The sequence below is a fragment of the Onychostoma macrolepis genome, chromosome 06, assembly GCF_012432095.1.
Source record: "Onychostoma macrolepis isolate SWU-2019 chromosome 06, ASM1243209v1, whole genome shotgun sequence".
Taxonomy (NCBI): Eukaryota; Metazoa; Chordata; class Actinopteri; order Cypriniformes; family Cyprinidae; genus Onychostoma; species Onychostoma macrolepis.
The window spans coordinates 22,898,834-22,918,011 of record NC_081160.1 but is presented as its reverse complement, the minus strand read 5'-3'; the positions used below and the strand labels follow the sequence as shown (position 1 = coordinate 22,918,011).

The window sequence follows — 19,178 nt, the reverse complement described above, 5'->3', positions numbered from 1 at the left end:
TTCCAGGAGGAGGATGTGCCATGTCACACTGCTCAAATAATCTAAAACTGGTTTCTTGAACAAGACAGTGAGCTCACTACACTCAAGTGGCCTCCAGTCACCAGATCTCAATCCAGTAGAACATTTTTGGGATGTGGTGGAATGGGAGATAGGCATCATGGAAGTGCAGCCAACAAATCTGCAGCAACTGTGTCATACTATCTGGTTATGATAGACCAAAGTCCCAGAGGAATGTTTCCAGCACACTGTGAAATCTACACCATGAAGAATCAAGGCAGTTCTTTGCCCAAATGTTAGTTCTTTGGCACAAACATATTTGTGGCCCATTCCAACTCCCCACCCAAATGATTTGTTAGTTTCCTTTTGCTGACATCAGTCTGCAACGCCATCTATAGAACATGTTTATCTGGCTAAGCCTTTTGCTACACATGCTGTGACATCTGCATAATCTAAATCAGATTTAAATCTAGTGACTCCTGGTGAGTCTGATTATTGCACTGATTACTGAGTAAAAAAACCAATGTTGTTGCAAATAGACAAAGACAGTTTTATTGTTCACATTTTTTATTTTATTTTACAGTTCACTTACATTTCTATGATATTACAATCAAAGGTCTCATTAGGAAATGATGGAGAAATGATTATGTGTGAATTGTGAAATGATGCAACGCCCTCTGTTGGCAATATAATATAGCAGGATCCAAAGTCCAATGCCACATAATCCCCCATTTAAACCTGGAATAAATAAATAAATGACTAAATAAATTGTTTGTCTAATTTATAAAATAATTATATAAATTGATTCATAAATAATTATGATTAAATTATTTACATAAAACAGAAAACTGATATATACTTTCTTTCTTTTTTTTTCTTTCTTTTTTTAAGTATGATTGACTAATCATTGCAATATTAAGACTCACCACTAGTCACCAGAATTAATTAAAATCGGATTTAGATTATGTAATGTATCTGTCTGTGATCTCTGAGCAGATCTGTTGGATGTTATTGATTCAAATATGTGGTCTGAGCAGATGAATAATGTTTAATTTGACTGAACCAAGTGGATCTTTGTGTGAGGGTAATGACCTCTAAGCAAAACATGAAGTCCTCCTTCTTTTTATAATCACTTTACTAAAAATGTGCGCACGGGTGCACAATCCTGCTCTCTCTCACACATGCACACTCTCACACAGTCTTCCCAGGCATGAAACTAGTATTCTGCAATTTATCTGGGTCAAACACAAAGCCCCTGCACCCCTCTATGGTCTTCAAGAGAGAAAGCAGAGACAGAATGAGAGGAAGAGAGGGGACATGAGGGTAAATAAACAAAACGCCCATAGAACACATTGATCCTCTCCACGTGATGTCACATTCATCTCTGGGCAATGGGGCCAGTGAGAGAGAAGGGGGCAAAATGAGAGAGAGGGGGATGTATATGTTTTTGTGAAGGCTGGATTCTAACAGAGAGGTACTATCGGGATTGTTAGAAGGTAAGAGCCTTATTACTCTCATATTAATCTGAAGATCAATCATTACAAAGCAAGTGTAACATGCAAATGAGTTGAGAGATAATTTCCTTTAATTTAGATTTTTAAAAACACTGACAGACTGCATGCTTGAGAAAATTATTTAGAACTATATGATGGAACCTTATGATGGAAGTTTTTTTGTGGTTTTATTTAATTCATATTTAATTTGAAACTATTTAACAACATTCATACAGTAAATCAGAATTGGATTATACATTTGCAAATACATTTAAAAATACAATACAGTAGGGTCCAAAAGTCCAAAACCACATATATATTTTCTTCCATTTAAATATGGAAATAAACATAAAATTATTTTAGATAAAAATATAAAATAAAACACAAAAAAGGAATAAATAAATGAGAATGAAAGTTAATATTTACCTTATTTTATTTCAATAACTGGAATTTTATGTTAAATATACAGTGCATGTTTAGAGAAGACGTGTATGTACAAAAACAGGGGAGTCTTACAAAAAAATAGCTCATCCCTTTTTTTCCCCTATCTTCCTTCCTTCCTTCTTTTTGTCCAGTTCCACTTTGAAAAAAAAAAAACAGAACAATACACATATTTCAGGTTCTCACCCCTGTGGTGTAGCTACAGCTGCAGATATTTGTGCAGATACGGTATATACATAAACAACTTCATGGACACTGCATGCACACATGTAACTTAAAGTAACAGTCTACACAAAAAATGAAAATGAAACATCATTTACTCAACCTCATGTTCTTCCAAACCTGCATGACCTGCTTTCTTCCGTGGAACATAAAATGTATTTTGAAGAATGTTGGTATCCAAACGGTTTCAGGTGCCACTGATTTCCACTGTATGGACAAAAACACAAGTCATTGGGACCCAAAACCATTACCATAATTGGTTACTAACATTCTTCAAAATATCTTCTTTTGTGTTCCACAGAAGAAAAATACATACTGTACATGGGGATGAGTAAATTATGACAAAGTGTTAATTTTTGGGTGGACAATTCCTTCAAAACACAGAAACCATGATTTGATTGATGTTGCAGGTCTCCACGGTTCAACATGACTAAAAGGAATTCAAAACTCAAATGGTTACTTCTCATCCACCTCTTGCTGTCTGATGTGGTATTTGGCAGAGCTCCACTCCCTCAAAGCAACCCGAGGCCTTCAGTCACTTCAGTGTCTCAAACAGAGCAAGTAGAATCACAAGCTGAAGATGATCTTGCCGTCGCCCATCAGTTGGTCTTAAACCTCTCAGCCTCTCTACAAGGTCAGCTGGATCTCCAAAGCAATGCAAGCTGTGCAGAGCTCTCTAATGGAGGCAGGAGAGGAAAGGGTTTCTCTCAGGAGCTATTAGGGTTGGCAATGGTGCCAGTGCTGGCATCAGCAGGATGTTTGTTTGAAGCCCAAACGTTGGTAATGCAACTCTATGTGGTGTTGGGGCAAAAGGATACACATGAATTTTTACAGGACATTCTGGAGCTGATCAAGAGAGGTAAAGAGAGAGATTCAGCACACATGGCCCATCACAGTGGATTCCATACTGCTTCAATGCTGAACTCTGAGTCTCAGCGCCACCTACAGGCTGTTATATTTAACATTCATCAGCTAGCTGAGGTGGGTGAGAAAGATGATAAGGGTAAAGTTGGCCCTAGGGTGCAATGCAATGGATGGGTGAGGGTGAAAGGCACTCTGTTTCTCGGGCAAGCTGTAGAACAGAGCAAGCCACTGTGTCTTGAGGAAGCACAGCAGGCTTGTGGAAGCTTGGGATTCCAATGTGCAGGTGTGACCCAGGATGGTGATTCTGGATATTTTCGTGTTATCTTGAGGCCTGGAAGCCGCGTGGTGCCTTCATCTAACTCTGAGAGCTGGATTCAGAATTGCAAGTTGGGGACTGTCCGGTGGCGCAGAAACGGGATCCCTCAGCATCACTGTGTAAATGAAAAAGAGGAGCGAGTGTATACAGTAGTGGAGTGGATTCCGGCAGTCTCCACGCTGTATAATCTGGGAACAGCCGTTTACTATGCTTCGGTTAGCTGCTACGACACTGCAAAAGAGAGAGCCATCTTCAGCACTGTGGATCTGGGCACAGACGCCCTCATGGCCGTAACAGGGGGAACTGCGGGGGTTGCCGGTTATGCGTTGGGGGCTGGTTTAAAAACAGGTGTGAAGGCAGGGATTAAATATCTGCTGAACACCATGAAAGAGGAAGATGACCTGGTAATGAACCAGAACAGCTGGGAGGATGGAACTCTCACTGTCCAGTAAAAGACCAAGGAGAAACCGATGAGGAGATTCAAGAACAACAGCTGCATTGCTCCAGGGCCTCAAAGATTTTTCCACCTGTATTAAATGATGTTTAGAACACTCTATTTCTATATGTTCAGTCATAATAAATATGTTCAGTCATAAATACCTTAATATCCAAAAGGTATTTAAAGACATCAGCAGGAAGTGGCATTATTTTTTGGTGGGAAATAATAACAGCCCAAACATGAGCATTCTTTTTTTTTTTTTCCATTCAACATTCCATACTGTTAGATAAGGTTATAGAAATCTGTATGATATTTAGATTTTTATATATTATACTATTATAATATGATATAATGTATCATTAATGTTTCAGAAGACACCCTTTTTAAGCATCATGCTTAATTTTCTTGTCATTATGTAAATAATGCCTGAGTTTTGAGCATATTTCTTAAAGTCTGGTATTTATAGAAATCCTATTTTAATTTAGTTACAGACTTCAAAATGTACTGTATAACATGAATGACCAGTAGCCACTTACAACGTAGCTACTCAAGATTTACATCAGTTCTCCAGCGTCAGTTGAGACTTTGACTCCTGTTAAGGATGGGTAATATTTAACTGTTAAAGGCCATCAGTGGGAGGAGCTACTAGAACACTGCTAGAATACAAGATAAACAGAATAGGCAGCATAAAACCAAACTTTATGATTTTATACATGTAATTGGTGTATAACAGTTACAAGTAAAATCAAATAGAAATGTTTCTACCAGTATTTCAGTTTTGAAGTCTTGTTTTTTATATAAATGTATAATCGTGTTTTAAAAGTAAAGTATTATTAACGTATTCTCACATGTTGATCTCATCATGTTTTCGTGAAGAGACGGTATGGCATTTTAAATTTCCGCGGGTAGTCGTTTGTAGGTACATCCCTTCATAACATGACTTTCACTTCGTCATTTCTTGGAACGCAAGAAGAGAGCTTTTGAGTTTCGTTTCTGCCGCTGTTCTTTCAACACCCCTCCGCTGTAAAGGGTTTGATTGACGGGTGATTCTACCAATTGTGGTGGTCAGTGTGCCCGTCTGCGCCAATGAACGAACGCGACGGTTTCAAGATGGGTGGGACTTAACGATTTAGTGGGTGGGCGGAAGAGCAACGCGTTGGAAACATTGAGCTCTACAATACAGCAGAAAGGCACAGTGGAGGGAGGTTTACAGAAGAGCCGTCGGTTTCCTGAGAAGTGCTTGTTGTGTGTGTTTATTTACTCGTCAGCTGATGTTCAGTTCAGTGCTGTATTGTTGTCTTTACTGAATGTCTGCAAAAGGCGTTTTGCAAAATTGAGGTTTGAGGATTACTTCATCAAAAGTGCTGGCGATTTTTTCAGGTAAGTTGTTCACTTATACGCTAATATGACAGTTGTTTACCATGAAATGCTCCTTCAGTCACCATCAGTCATTGTACTGTCAAATATATCGGTCTAGTGTACGATTACTGTATATAACATTAGTAGATTATATCATTATTATGACCGAGGTGTTTAGAAACGCAGTTCTTGAGTCAGTTTTTCCGTTTGTTGTTGGTGGAGTGGTGTGGTGTGCAGGTGTGGGGGAACTTTATCACTGTGAGGGCATGGAAGCGTGTTCTTCAGCCTTGGGCTACTTCAGTTAAAACAGTCTTAAAACACGTTTTCATCTCTTATTAGTTAGTTTAATTTATTAATACTTTAATGTGTCCAATATTTTTCTGTCACTTTTATCATGGACATTTAGACACACAATTTCCAACACATCTCAAATTATGTGTTTTGTCTGATAATAACATGTATCCACAACTATGGGACAGTTATAACTTTTGGAAATTCGATGTGCACTATTTTAAAAGATTGGGTTAAGTTTTTTAAATGCTTTTGCTCTCCAAGACTGCATTTAAAAAAAAATCTAAATACAGTAAAAAAAGTAAAATTGTGAAATATGATTTCAAATAAAAATATTGCTTAATATTTTTGTGGAAAGTGATTTTTTTTAATGATTATTTGATGAATAAAAAGTAAAAAACAACAACAACAACAAAAACATTTATTTGAAATCGGAATCTTCCGAAACCCTATAACTGTTTACTGTCTAAATAGTTGTTTTTTTTGGAAGAATCTCTACAGTGCTTTTTCATACAAGAACAATTCTTACTGACCAAAAAAATGTTCAATATGCCACCCCTTGTGCCCTTAGAATAAAAAAATGGCATGTTGAAGAGTCACATCATGTATTATTATTCCATGCTTCAACTTCCAAACAACTCCGATATTTCTCTCCTTGGCTTGTTTTTGAAAATAACCACTGGAACTTAAGCTCGAACTCGAAGCTCGAACATCTGACTTTCAAAGCAGTGGCAGGACTTTCCTAGTCCTGACCAGTCCTTGATCTTTTGACAAATATGAAATGTTAGTTTTTTTTATTTTGTAGAATGACACAGTGGGAGCGATTGCAGCAGCTGGATACAGTGTATTCACAGAGGGCTTTTGATCTGTACAACAGAGATGAGTTCCCAATGGAAGTGAGACATTACTTGGCGCATTGGATCGAGGGCCAGGACTGGTGAGTGCAGTACCTGTGTGAGCAATAAGTAAAACCCGTGGATTGATTGTTATAGTTCTCTATTCCAAAATATATTAATAACCATGGATGAAGAGAAGCACACAGCTGCATCAAGGAGTGTCAACAAGTCTGTGTGTGTTACAGGGAACGTGCTTCGCGGGACTCCTCCCAAGCCGCGTTCCTGTTTCAAGTGCTTTTGGAGAATCTGGACAACCAGTTCAGTCGTTTTGCGCAAGAGAAAGATAGTTTCTTACTGCAGCGTAATTTCAGACGCTACAAACAAAACTTTCAGGTAAGTGTACTTCTGTTGCCAAAACCATCATGCCATCAGGCTAAACCAAAACTATACTGGTACACTAAAGGCCTGTTTACACCAGGCATGATAAGTATAACCTCAACTGTGTTACCGTCCACACCAACTGATAGTTTTCTTTTTGTTTCTGTGTGTACTGTGAACATAATTCCATTTTTATTGTTCATCATCAGCTGGTAAAAAATCTCTTTATGGTTATAGTTATTGATATGTTCTCATTTACAGAAGTACAGTGTTAATCATTGACAACTAAGGGATAATGGGTTACATTTGCTTGTTTGCAGAAGTATCAAGAGGAGCCCTATACTCTTGCTACTATTATCAACTGGTTCCTGGTGAAGGAGAGAGAAATCTTGAATGATGCAGAGCTTGCACAGCAAGTTAGTACCTTAAAGTATCATCATCATCATCACTCTCATTATCAACATCATCATCAGCATCTTCTGATTCTCTCTCAATATCTCAGGTGCAGACATTGCAGGTTCAGCCAGCAGCAATGGAGTTGGAGAGCCAGAGACAAGTAGAAAAGAGTTTGAAAGACCTTAAGACCAAAGTAGAGGTGTGTGTCTGTGAGTATACATGTATTTGTGCGTGCGTTTGTTTGTGTGTTTGTTCAAGAACATGATTCATTGTTTCATTTGGCAGGTGATGGAGCACAGCATAAGGTGTTTGGAGGAGCAGCAAGATGAGTTTGATTTTAAATATCAGACACACCTAATGGACTGTGAGGCTGCACACTTTATTTTAACACTGTCTTTAATTTCACTATATATGGTGGTGTTAATGTATGTGTGTTTAATATGCCTTTAGCTTGCACAGAAGAAGAGAAGAAAATGCAAGTAGAAGGGCTTCAGAAGATGCTCAATGCACTTGATAAATGCAGAAGGGTAGGCAAATTTTGTGTGCATGTCTATTCTGTTCTATTCTATTCAGGCTTATAATTGTTAACTAAACCTAATATATAAATTAATTGTTTATTAACCATGCTGTTCTTGTATCATTGTCTCAGAGCTTCCTATCTGATATCTCAACTATGTTGGACACTGCTGATGCTTTGCGCTCAGCGCTTATAGACGAGGAACTGGTGGACTGGAAGCGGAGACAACAGAAGTCCTGCATTGGTGCTCCTGATGATACAAGTCTGGAAAACTTAGAGAAATGGTAACCGTGCAGAAATATATCTGAGCAGTGGTCTGTACAAACACCATTCAGATCTGTTTTTAAGATGTTTGTGTCCTTCGGCAGGTTCACTCAAATTATTGAGTGCATGTTCCAGCTGCAGAAGTTCTTACAGAAGCTGGATGAGCTGGTAGGGAAGATGACCTACGAAAATGACCCCATCCCAGTCCGAAAACCCCCTTTAAAGAGTAGAGTGGACACTCTACTGACCCACCTGATAAAGAGGTACACTCAAACACGTACACAACAACACACACACACAACTCTCTCTTCATGCATATGTGCTTCATTATTTATTGGTGTGTTTTCAGCTCATTTGTCGTGGAGACTCAGCCATCCATGCCACAAGGTCGAGGCCCGCTGGTGCTGCGCACAAATGTTCAGTTCTCAGTTAAAGTCAGGTCAGGCTCTAACATTATACGACACATTACACCACCTATGATACAGTGAAAACCAGTCCTATTTACCATAGCAATGATTATTATTATGCTTCGTTGTCATACAGTATATTGCTTGTGACACAGGTATATACTTTCAAACATTAGAAAACTGAGAATATGTTAATTTATTTTAGTGTACTGTCCTGTATATGACCCGTATTAGTTCTAAGGAACTAAGTACTTAGAAATATTTGTGAACGTTGCCTACTTCCCTTAAATATCAGCACTGCTGGTCTGCTTTCGTCTGTTTATTGAATTAATGTCAAAATGTTTAGTTCATGTTGCTGAGATGGAAATGGAGTAAAAAAAAGTTTCCCCTCTGGCGTAAAATGACCATAACTCTCCTCTTTACAGATTGTTATATAAAGTTTCTGAACTGAACCATGTTATGAAGGTGACTGTTTCTGTTAACAAGTAAGATCACTGTCTCTTTCTTTCCTCATTTTGTATGATTTTTATTTCTGAGACCATAGAATCTGAGAGTCATTCTTGTTAGATTTATCTTTTGAGATGGTTTCAAATTAGTCAGTTGGTGGTTAAGAATCCTTAATTCTTAATCCTTCTCTTTCCTCCATTTTTTTGTTTAGTGCTGCTTCACAACTAAAAGGGTGAGTGTTCACTTACACAGATTTTTATCACCCCACCCCACAAATTCATGACTGTTATTTTAAATACCATGTTTGTATGCATGTGTTTATATATGTTTATATTGTAGGTTTCGGAAATTTAATGTGCTGGGTACCTTAAGTAAAGCTCTTAACATGGCTGAGAGTATGAATGGGGGCATGGTCGCTGATTTCAGACATTTGGTGAGTCCTTCCAGTTTGAGTTTGAATTTATTGCCAAACAAAGTAACATTATACCATTATTACATACTATGAACTTGTTAATTTTTAATGTTCAGATAATATTAAGTGATGGCACAGAACATCTGAGATAATATACCGTGGTAGACAATTTGGCAGTGGACCATGTTAAATTTTTTTGAACCAAATTATGATTATAAAGATAAAAAGATAAATCGTTGGTTATGAATTGTGTGCTAATGATAAATAATATGTGCTTTTTCTCAGACTTTGAAAGATCAAAAAGTTGGTGGTGGAGGAAAAGGAATCAATGATGTGAGTTTTCTAAGCATCTTATTTATAATAAATGCTATTAATTAAATTGTTGCACGTAACATGCATAAATCCAGCAGATAGTCAACAACAGAAACAAGACTGGTTTCTAGAGTCAATGCAGATTAAGGGCATTTCCACATCTGTAGATCATTTGCTTCGTTCCAGAACAGGGGCTTAAATTATTGCAATGCATTTTCTCCTTGGTTTGGTTTGCTTTCAGAAGTAAACATTTCAAAGTTTGAAAAGTTTGATTACATTTAGTCATTTAGCAGATGCTTTTATCCAAAGCGACTTACAACTGAGGACAATGGAAGCAATCAAAATCAACAAAAGAGCAATGATAAGCAAGTGCTATAACAAGTCTTAGTTATCTGAACGCAGTACACGTAGCAAGGGTTTTTAAATTATATAAGAAAACAGATAGAATAGAGAAGCTAGTGTTGGTTTTTTTTTTAAGAAAACAAGCAGTCAGTAAATGACTAAAAGGTCAAGTCTAAAAGGGGCAAGGTTTTTAAAAAAATTAGAATATTGATTATTAATTTCTTATTATTGTAATAATAACAATATTACTGCTTATATTTATATATATATATATATATATATATATATATATATATATATATATATATATATATATATATATATATATATATATATATATATATATACATACATACATACATACATACAGGTGCTGGTCATATAATTAGAATATCATCAAAAGTTGATTTATTTCACTAATTCCATTCAAAAGTGAAACTTGTATATTATATTCATTCATTACACACAGACTGATATATTTCAAATGTTTATTTCTTTTAATTTTGATGATTATAACTGACAACTAAGGAAAATCCCAAATTCAGTATCTCAGAAAATTAGAATATTACAAAGAAAGGATTTTTAGAAATCTTGGCCAACTGAAAAGTATGAACATAGTGTAGCCCTGGCAACACTGTGCTGTACCCTCATCACACAATGATAGATAACCTTCCGCGCTGCGATGACGGGAAGAAGTTAGGGTCAAACCTTATGAAACGATTAATCTGCGTTAAAAAATATTAACGCGTTAAATTTTTGATTAATCGCATCCGTTAACGTTGACCCCCCTAATATATATATATATATATATATATATATATATATATTATACTACTTAATATTACTACTTAATAATATTTTACATATTTTAAAAATATTTTTAGAATCAATTTACTGATTATTAAGTCACGTGTGTATAACTGTTTTCTCATTGGTTAAACTGCATGCCTATCAAGAAGGATCGACAAGTTAGCTCTGGAGACTAGCTGTTGTTAAACACACATAAATGTATACAGTATAAGCCTTGATTCCCTCTCTAACATGTAAAGTTATGATACAGCTAAGTTCGTTGGTCTTTTGAGTTGGATTGCTTTCTCACCACAAACGAACCACTCCACAGTTTTTTTTATTTGGGCCAAGACCATCTCATTCAGTTGATCTCAAGCCAAAATTTTTGGTACGGATCTGATTGCAATTTTTGAAATATACCTAAACGAACCAAACTAATGGATAAAACATGCCAGGTTATGAAACAAACACTCCAAATGAGTGTGAAAGTGCAATAAGAGTCACTTCTAATAAAACACATTGAATTACAGTACTGCGATATTTAGAAGTTGTAATCAGAATTCAGAGTTGTATGTTATATAAATTCGGTTTTGTGTTTTGTGCAGCTCTCATTGAGTGTGACTGAAGAACTGCACAGAATAACCTTTCAAACCCAGTTTGACTATCAAGGCCTGTCTGTCTCTTTGGAGGTGAAACATCTTTTCCTCATTCAAAGCATCCTCAGTAATGTTTAAACATTCCATAGATTTGGCAGTCCAGTTTTTGTGACCATTCTTCCTTTTTCCATCCCAGACCTTTTCCCTTCCTGTTGTGGTGATTTCAAACTCCAGTCAGCAGCAGAGTGCTTGGGCATCTGTCCTGTGGTTTAACACGCTCTGTTCAGATCCAAAGGTCAGGAGCAACAGTTGCTTTTGGTTCAAGAAAAACTTGAATCATCATAATAGAATGTTTTTTTAAAATGATTTGCATCACTACAATTCTCTTTTTTGTGTGTGCATCTAGAACATCAAGTTTTTTGAAACCTCTCCTGCAGCCGCTTGGTCACAGTTTGGGGAAATGCTAAGTTGGCAGTTTCTCTCCTGTGGGAAACGTGGTCTAGACAATGACCAGTTGGAGACCCTCGCCATCAAGCTCTTTGGTATGAACTTGCCGCACATTTCATTCTTTAATGGATAACTTTGACCTTTATATTTTGTTATCTTGTATTTGTTAATAATGTAATATTTCTTATTAGGTAAACAACAGAGCTATGACAGCTGTAAGATATCCTGGGCCAAGTTCAGTAAGGTAAAAACACAGTTATGCAAGTCTTTGTGAAATGCCTGACATGGATGTATGAGTGTTTTGTTTACTCATGGTTGTCTGTGTGTGGTTTAGGAGAACCTCCCTGATACAAACTTCACCCTGTGGGTGTGGCTGGATGGCATTCTAACCCTGGTTAAACTCTACCTGTCAGACTTGTGGAGTGATGGGTATGGATGTCATATGTAGAGGATAAATAGATTCAAAAATCACCAGGAAGTGTGTGTGTTTTCACCACAAGTGTATTTGTTACTGTAGGTCTATAATGGGCTTTGTCAGCAAGGGAAAGGAGAGACTTCTATTAAAGAAGAAGCAGAATGGCACTTTTCTGTTGCGTTTTAGCGAAAGCATCAAAGATGGAGGAATCACGTTCAGCTGGGTGCAGTACGCTAACGATGGTAAACCACGTCATATATACTTCTTTCAGACATGGTTCAGTATTTGGCCACACAGGGTCCAGTGAATGTGAGACTTAATGCACATTTTGTTTATTTTTTATTTTTTTGTTAGGCACTCCGAGTGTGCAAACAGTGAAACCATTCACCAGTACTGACCTAAAGCAGATTGCTTTACCTGATATCCTCTGCAACTTTCGGATCATGGTAGCAGAAAATATTCCAGTTAACCCACTGTGTTACCTTTACCCAAACACTCCCAAAGACCAGGCCTTTGGCAGATACTACAGTGAAAAGACTGGAGGCAAGTTGTTTGTTGAATGTGGTGAATTTCAGGCTTTGTAACAACATTATTAATAAGTAAATTAAAACTTTTTTGACATTTTCCCTGCATATAAATATTACACTTTGACCAATTATTTTGGAATAAATATTAATATTTAAAAAGCTACCCCAAGTAATATTTACTTATTAATTAGAACTTTCTTTTCTTTATGCTTTAATTTAGTATAAATATAACATTTGTTTGAACTAACCTATTTGAGTACTGAAGTACTAAATTGTTTCCTCAAAAAATAATTTTCTTTGTCTTGTGATGTTTTTGTTTCAGAGGAGAATCCTTACCTGAAGTACCTCAAAACCAAACTGGTTTTTGTCTCTAAAGAGTAAGTCTGTGTTTGTTCATTGGTTTACATTTGCGTGTTGTGTGTTTGCATAATTTGCATAGTTACGTAACATTTATGACCGCGCACATGTGCTGTCTCTGGTCTGGTGTTTACTGTGTTGCTGTTTAAAAAGCAGTTTTTCAGCCTTAGAGTGATATTTAGCATGTATTTTGTGAATTATTATTTTTTTTTTCTTCTCATAATTTCAACCAAGCAGCCATTGTAGCCAAATAGATTTCAATGTTTCATCATAAACAATTAATAATATTTAATCAGCTTCATTTATATACAAAAGATATCATACTTAAATGGCAATATTTACTAACACAAACGAATAGTTGAATCAGTGAATTTTTTTTTTTTTTGCTCCTAAAGTTTTAATCATCTCTGTTTATACTTGTGAATAAATGTCAATAGTCAATAATAATAGCAGAAATTCGCAAGGCAAATAAAAAGCGCATTACTATAACTATTCATGATATTGGTTCGTTTTATATCACCAGCTAATTTTTGAACTCTGAATATATCGACCAGCCTTAGTTCATTGCTTCGTTACTGCAAATTTGGTCCCGCACACTTGCAGGCGTAATTTTTGTCATCGGCACCGTCTGCTGATGTCTGCGAAAAGGAGCGGATGTATATCTGGGCCTTAGAAACAAGATGTACTTTGCCATACTTTTTATTTCTGCCTGTGTAGAGGTTATACAGGTTATCACTAGATGTTATTATGTGATGTGAGGGTGGTATTGTGAGAGAACCACATTCTAGATGTTACAGCAATATATATCCACTTATGAGGATAAGTGTGATGAAGTGAAGTTATGGAGCGAACAGACTGTAAGACTCTGGAATTAGTAGACACTGATATGGCTGTTCTGCTGGTTTACTGGAGTGATCTGTGCTTGATTGCTGCAGGAATGGCTGTTCTGGCGTCAGAGAGGGGCCAGAATCTGACCTGTCCACACAGGACAGAGGTGAGTCCCGCCTCCTCGGCCCCTCCAAATCCAATCAGCTCAACTCTAACCTGCATCTGATTTGCTGGATGATCACCAAAAGTGTTGTTATTGCAAAAGGCTTTCTGACAGGGGCGGATCTAGAAAATAATTTTTAGGGTGGCACGGGGTCTATGAAGGGTGGCAACACCAAAGCAAGCCCCCATCCATAGTTTTTGGGGATTGATTGTCTGTCATGCACAGTTGTTCACAAATATTGCATTACCATTAAGTAATCATCTATACTGTTTAAAATGAAAATTTTTCAATATCCATCATGGCACAAAGTCAATACACAATATAAAAAACTTCAACAGGTTCTAAATGTTTCTGAGCTTGTATCACTGAAGAAGACATGCAGTTCTATTAATATTACATAGGCTACTTAGATGGTATAAATCATGTTTTAGTGCAAGTTTAAGAGTAACACTTTTGAATTTTCTAACATTAGAAAGAAATACAATAATATCAAAGCATTGCAACTGGATCAGTTTTGAAAACAATGTTTGATTTTCTGTTATTACCAAAGGTGGGAATGTCTGTAATCACCCAGAACACACTATAAATAGTCTAGCAACACCCCAACAACTGCAAGAGCCTAGCAACCACCCAGAACATCCTAGCAACACTTTAGCAAACACCTAGAACATCTAACTGACCAAACTATTTATGTTTCTTAAACAAAAATGTAAGACAAGCCAGCATAAATGTGTCTATCAAACGTTTCAATCTAGTTATTACAGGTATTCTTAAATACTTACACACAATTCAAATACACAGATGACTTTCCTGCCCAGTGAAAACTCATGAGATCAATAACACTTAAAAAACTAAGGAATTATTATTGCAGCTCAATGTCTATTACAGTATACAACATAAATTAAATTACAGATAATAATAATAATAATTCAGCAATGAACTTTGGGGAACAGATCATTTTCATTTTACTACTGTAAAGTAATCTTGCAGTAGATGAAAAACACTAGAAAAGTTCAAATACCAAAGAATTGTATATGAACAAAATAAAAATAAGTAAATTCAGCATCCACTGCACATTTGGTCAAATTTCATTACAGTATACAGCAGTTTCCTGGTCTCCTGACACAAGACTAGCTATAGGCAGTCATTTCTCAGTTCTGAAAACATGCAGTAGCTACACATAAAAAAATGATTACAAATAAAATTTGACAGTCACACGTTTGAAGGTGTACAACATGTAGAATATGTAGAATATGGAAATTTCCATCATCTAATGTACTGGTACTGTACTGTAATTATACTGAGTGTGTAAAACCCATGTATATTATTCATTCAGCTCTCTCCTCTCTCCGTTGTTGGGATGCAGAGATTCTAATTGGTGTAATCAGTTTTGCTACCTAATGTTTAACTTAATCATTGTTAAACTTTTTGAGAAACAAGTCTTTGTTTTGAGAACTGAATTAATGGTTTGGGAAAATGGACCAACTAAAATCAGTTAGCCTATATTATGTTAACAATCGAGAAAACGTCGATACAATATTCTTACCTAACTCTGCTATTAGTTTTCGTGATCTGCATCTTCTTATTGATTTCATGTTATTGTTTCGTCCGATATGGCAGAAAGGTCTCTATATCCACGATGAAAGTGGAGCGGTCGGAGAATCGATCACCAAACAATTACGGGATGAATCTCACTTATCTCAGACACATCCGGACGGGATTAGATTTCTCAGAGGACTTCTGAATAAACCGAGAATCAGTATCTGATTCACGAACAAATGCAAAAACAATTCGTATGGGCCGCGCTTTGTGTTTTCGACTCAAAAAGAACCGGTTCATAAGAGTCATTTGTTAATGAAGCCGACTACACTGGGCGCGCTGCTTGCGCGTGCAACCATCGTGCACAGTTTAGTGAAAGACTTGTTTGTTAGTTTTTTGCCATTATTTTCCGTTAGGCTGTCATCGCCGCGGCTGAAAAGTAGCACATGAAGCACTGCTTACATTTATATTTTATTCTGTGATAATTCCGTGCCACCCCAGTAGATCCGCCCCTGCTTTCTGATAAATATAGATGCTACCTTCATGGATGCTTCTCTGTAGTTCAGAGGCCCAGTCAACTTCGTCATTTTGTTTAGATTCTTCCTTTCTTTCTTTCTTTCTTTCCCTACCCAAGTGCATTTCGTTCACTTTGCACGAAAAGACCTTGTGTTTGTGTGGTGGGCTGTGACTGTGGTGTTGCTGTTTTTCTATAACACAAATCTAACCATAACAGTAGCGCTGATTTAAAAATGTTTGTGGAAGCTTGAGGTTGCATGCCGCATGCATAGTATAGGGATGCACCGATATCGATGAGATGAAGTTATGGCCGATTTTGAAATTCTGCACTGTTTTGATTAAATAAATTAATAATAGAAGTCAAACACTAAAATTAGTGGTTTTACATGTTTATACTGTATTAAACAGAATTTTTTTTTTTTTTAGTTTTTAAAGATTAACTTTGAGTGTTAGATGACAGCAATGGTTATATAAATGTTTGACTGGGCAAGATGAGCAATCTCTAAAACCGGCTGATAACTGATATGGTACCGATATATTGTGCATCTCTAAAGCTGACCCAACACTCTTAAGAATAAAGGTTTTTTTTTTTTTTACTGGCATTTATGGTTCCGTGAAGAACCTTTTACATCCTTTGGACCTTTCCATTGCACAAAAGGTTCTTTATAGTGTAAAAAGGTTTATTAGATTATTAAAATATGCTTTAGACAAAAAAAGGTTCTTTACTAAAAGGTACTTCGGGGATCTAAATATGGATCTTCTATGTCAGAGCGATGGTGAAAACCTTTATTTTTAAAGAGTATGAGAAATACAAGATGTTATTATTGTAATGATGCTGTTGGGTTTATAACATCTCTCTTGCTTTCTCATCTCCTTCATGTTTAAAAGACCCTCTTTTTTTTCCTGACGCCGGTGATGACTTGTTGCTCCAAGCGTTTGAGAAGTCTCCGATGCTCTCCAGCTCTACCATTGATGAAGATATGCTTAACAGTATTTTGGACAGTGATAACGAGTGCACTGTTCCAGATGCATTTCCTCCAACCGCCCCCCACACTTCACCATCATGCCTCCAACACAACTTTTCAGAGAGCCATGTGGATATCCTTGCAGATGCACTCTCTCCAGACATTGATGTTAATGACACATTGCATGAGTTTATAAACTGTCCAAACATCCTAAATGACATAAACCTTCGAATGCTGCCGGAGGAGTCAGATGACTTTGTCATTGATTCTGGTTTTCAAGACCTTGGCTATCCCAACATACCGCTGACCCCCTAAATTTCATCCATTTAACACAAAACCATGATTTCCGTAACTCTGATTTGTTGTAAATAAGTATCAAGTAGACAGGCAAAATACAGCTCATTATTTCTAATGATTTCATTATTACTTTATCCATTTAGTGTTTATATCTGAATGTCTACACATCCAGTCATCTGTTACTTATGTCTTCCTTTTTTTATTAGAGTAAAGCCTTTGAAAAGGCTTAGAGGTCAAAAAAGAGCTTTTAAGATTAAATCTTGTGACCTCACTATTCGTAAGCTGCTAGCAAATATTTGTCCCTATAAATATAAGCTGGAAAAAAAAAGTTTTATTGAAATTAATTCAAACCATATCGGAGCACTTTTGCAAATGGAAATTAGTGGAGAAAAGAGTTAGAGAATAGAGTTAGGAAAAATACATATTCCATTTGACGCAAGTAAAGATCATGGTTTTATGATCCAATTATACAATCAGCTTTTTTGCTGGTCAAAAGAACAGTTTGTATTCTTTTATTCTAATTAACTGGGCCTTATTGGAAAGATATTTTGACAGTGAAAGCAATAAACTTTATTAATGTGTTAAACACGTATAGTAATGTGAATCGGGCATTAGCTTTGAGCTAATGGTTTAAAAAGCATCTCAACAGCAAAGACATTTTTGTGCATGCACTTATGACTATAGAACAAATTCTCTATGAATTCTCCAATTTTTAAGTTCGAAAAAATGAAAAATGTCTTTGCAATAGAAACAGTGAATTTAAAGCACCTTAAAATAGTGCTTGGTTTAAATGTTATCACGTCATTTGACATTTTTGGCACCAATGCTGATGATGCTTTTATAGTAGTCTTTAACTTTAGGATTCGAGGCACCTTCACTTTTTTTGTCTTTTATGATCAGTTTTTATTTTGTATAACCACTATTGAGATTGTAGAAAAGACCTGAATGCTTTGCTTTTTGATTTGATGGCTTTCACTAAACTGCCCAACATGAAGCCAATAGAAATACTTCATTATCCTGTTTTTGGGACTGGATAGTTGAGCCATCAATTACAGAGTTTTCATTAGGCAGATACTATTTGAAAATGTAAATTATTATTTTGACACTGCTCTATTATTTTGAAAGTTGAAATAAGTTCTGTTATCCCAGTTGAAGGCAGATTATTCAGAGCTTCATCTCTCTGGTGAAAATACTTGATAATGTTTGTTTTAGATGTTAATATCTTTTAAACAAAATGAATTTGGATTCGACTGATTGTATGATTACTCTGAGAGTAACACTGTGATTTCTGATGGCAGAAAAAATGCACTTGAGTGGAAATGTGTAAGAACAAAATGCTTCTGATTTCTTGGTAAGTGAAATGATTTGCTGTGTAACAATGTTTACAGATAAAGTGGATGTGTTCCTCTAACTGAATCTGTTGGGTCCTGGAGGAGATCTCTGAAATCTTTTAGAGAGAAAAAAGGCCCAAATAGTTTTTTCCCCACATTTCCTTCTTTTTTTTTTTTTTTCTCTAAAAGGAAATGCCATATCAAAGTTGTTTAATCACTTTATTGCAGAATCATTTCGTTACTCCATGAGCACTTCTTTTTGAATTTGTAGACTTTGTTTCAAATGCATGTAACCAAGTTTTGCATCGTGTCCACTGTGTAATGTGGTTTGTATCTGTGAACGAGACATTGTAGAGTTGAAATACCAGAGTGTTAACAATGGTACAATATTCTCCAATAAAACATCTAACGAGAGAGAAATCTGTCATGATGTCCTTCTAATTGAAAACCAAGACACGTACCTGATCAAGCAGAATGTTAAAAGAGGGGTGAGATATTTTGTCAAGTTGTTAAAACCAGTTAGGTTACCATCTGTTCCCAAAATTGGATTTGTCCGGTGTTCCATTGTACACACGCATTTCATATATTGCAAACTGGATTTGTAATTGGTGTGAGTTATTAAACACTGATTTCACAAATAATATAATAACCAACTCTTGTGGCCATTCCGAGATC

General features: G+C 36.2%; 2 protein-coding genes across 3 annotated transcripts; both read left to right on the top strand.

The window, feature by feature from the left end:
* The first annotated feature begins 1,363 nt into the window (after positions 1-1,363).
* apof (apolipoprotein F) lies at positions 1,364-5,152 on the top strand. Its single transcript, XM_058779069.1, has 2 exons — positions 1,364-1,493; positions 2,564-5,152. Exon 2 carries the CDS (start codon positions 2,580-2,582, stop codon positions 3,783-3,785), a length of 1,206 nt encoding a protein of 401 aa, XP_058635052.1. The 5' UTR covers positions 1,364-1,493; positions 2,564-2,579; the 3' UTR covers positions 3,786-5,152.
* On the top strand, positions 5,019-18,936 carry stat2 (signal transducer and activator of transcription 2). Of its 2 annotated transcripts, XM_058779063.1 has the most exons (24): positions 5,019-5,152; positions 6,228-6,359; positions 6,504-6,651; positions 6,957-7,052; positions 7,139-7,231; positions 7,318-7,396; positions 7,483-7,559; positions 7,682-7,833; positions 7,918-8,076; positions 8,163-8,252; positions 8,646-8,705; positions 8,879-8,899; positions 9,007-9,100; positions 9,365-9,412; positions 11,128-11,211; positions 11,315-11,413; positions 11,525-11,660; positions 11,757-11,809; positions 11,900-11,994; positions 12,083-12,222; positions 12,335-12,523; positions 12,830-12,884; positions 13,800-13,858; positions 16,799-18,936. In XM_058779063.1, the coding sequence occupies exons 2-24, from the start codon at positions 6,229-6,231 to the stop codon at positions 17,188-17,190; spliced, it is 2,550 nt and encodes an 849-aa protein (XP_058635046.1). In that variant the 5' UTR covers positions 5,019-5,152; position 6,228; the 3' UTR covers positions 17,191-18,936. The 2 variants fall into 2 exon arrangements, with proteins under 2 accessions (XP_058635046.1, XP_058635047.1); XM_058779064.1 differs by lacking the exons at positions 5,019-5,152; positions 6,228-6,359; positions 6,504-6,651 and having other exon boundaries at positions 7,020-7,052; positions 7,139-7,241; positions 16,799-18,935.
* The last annotated feature ends 242 nt before the right edge of the window (positions 18,937-19,178 follow it).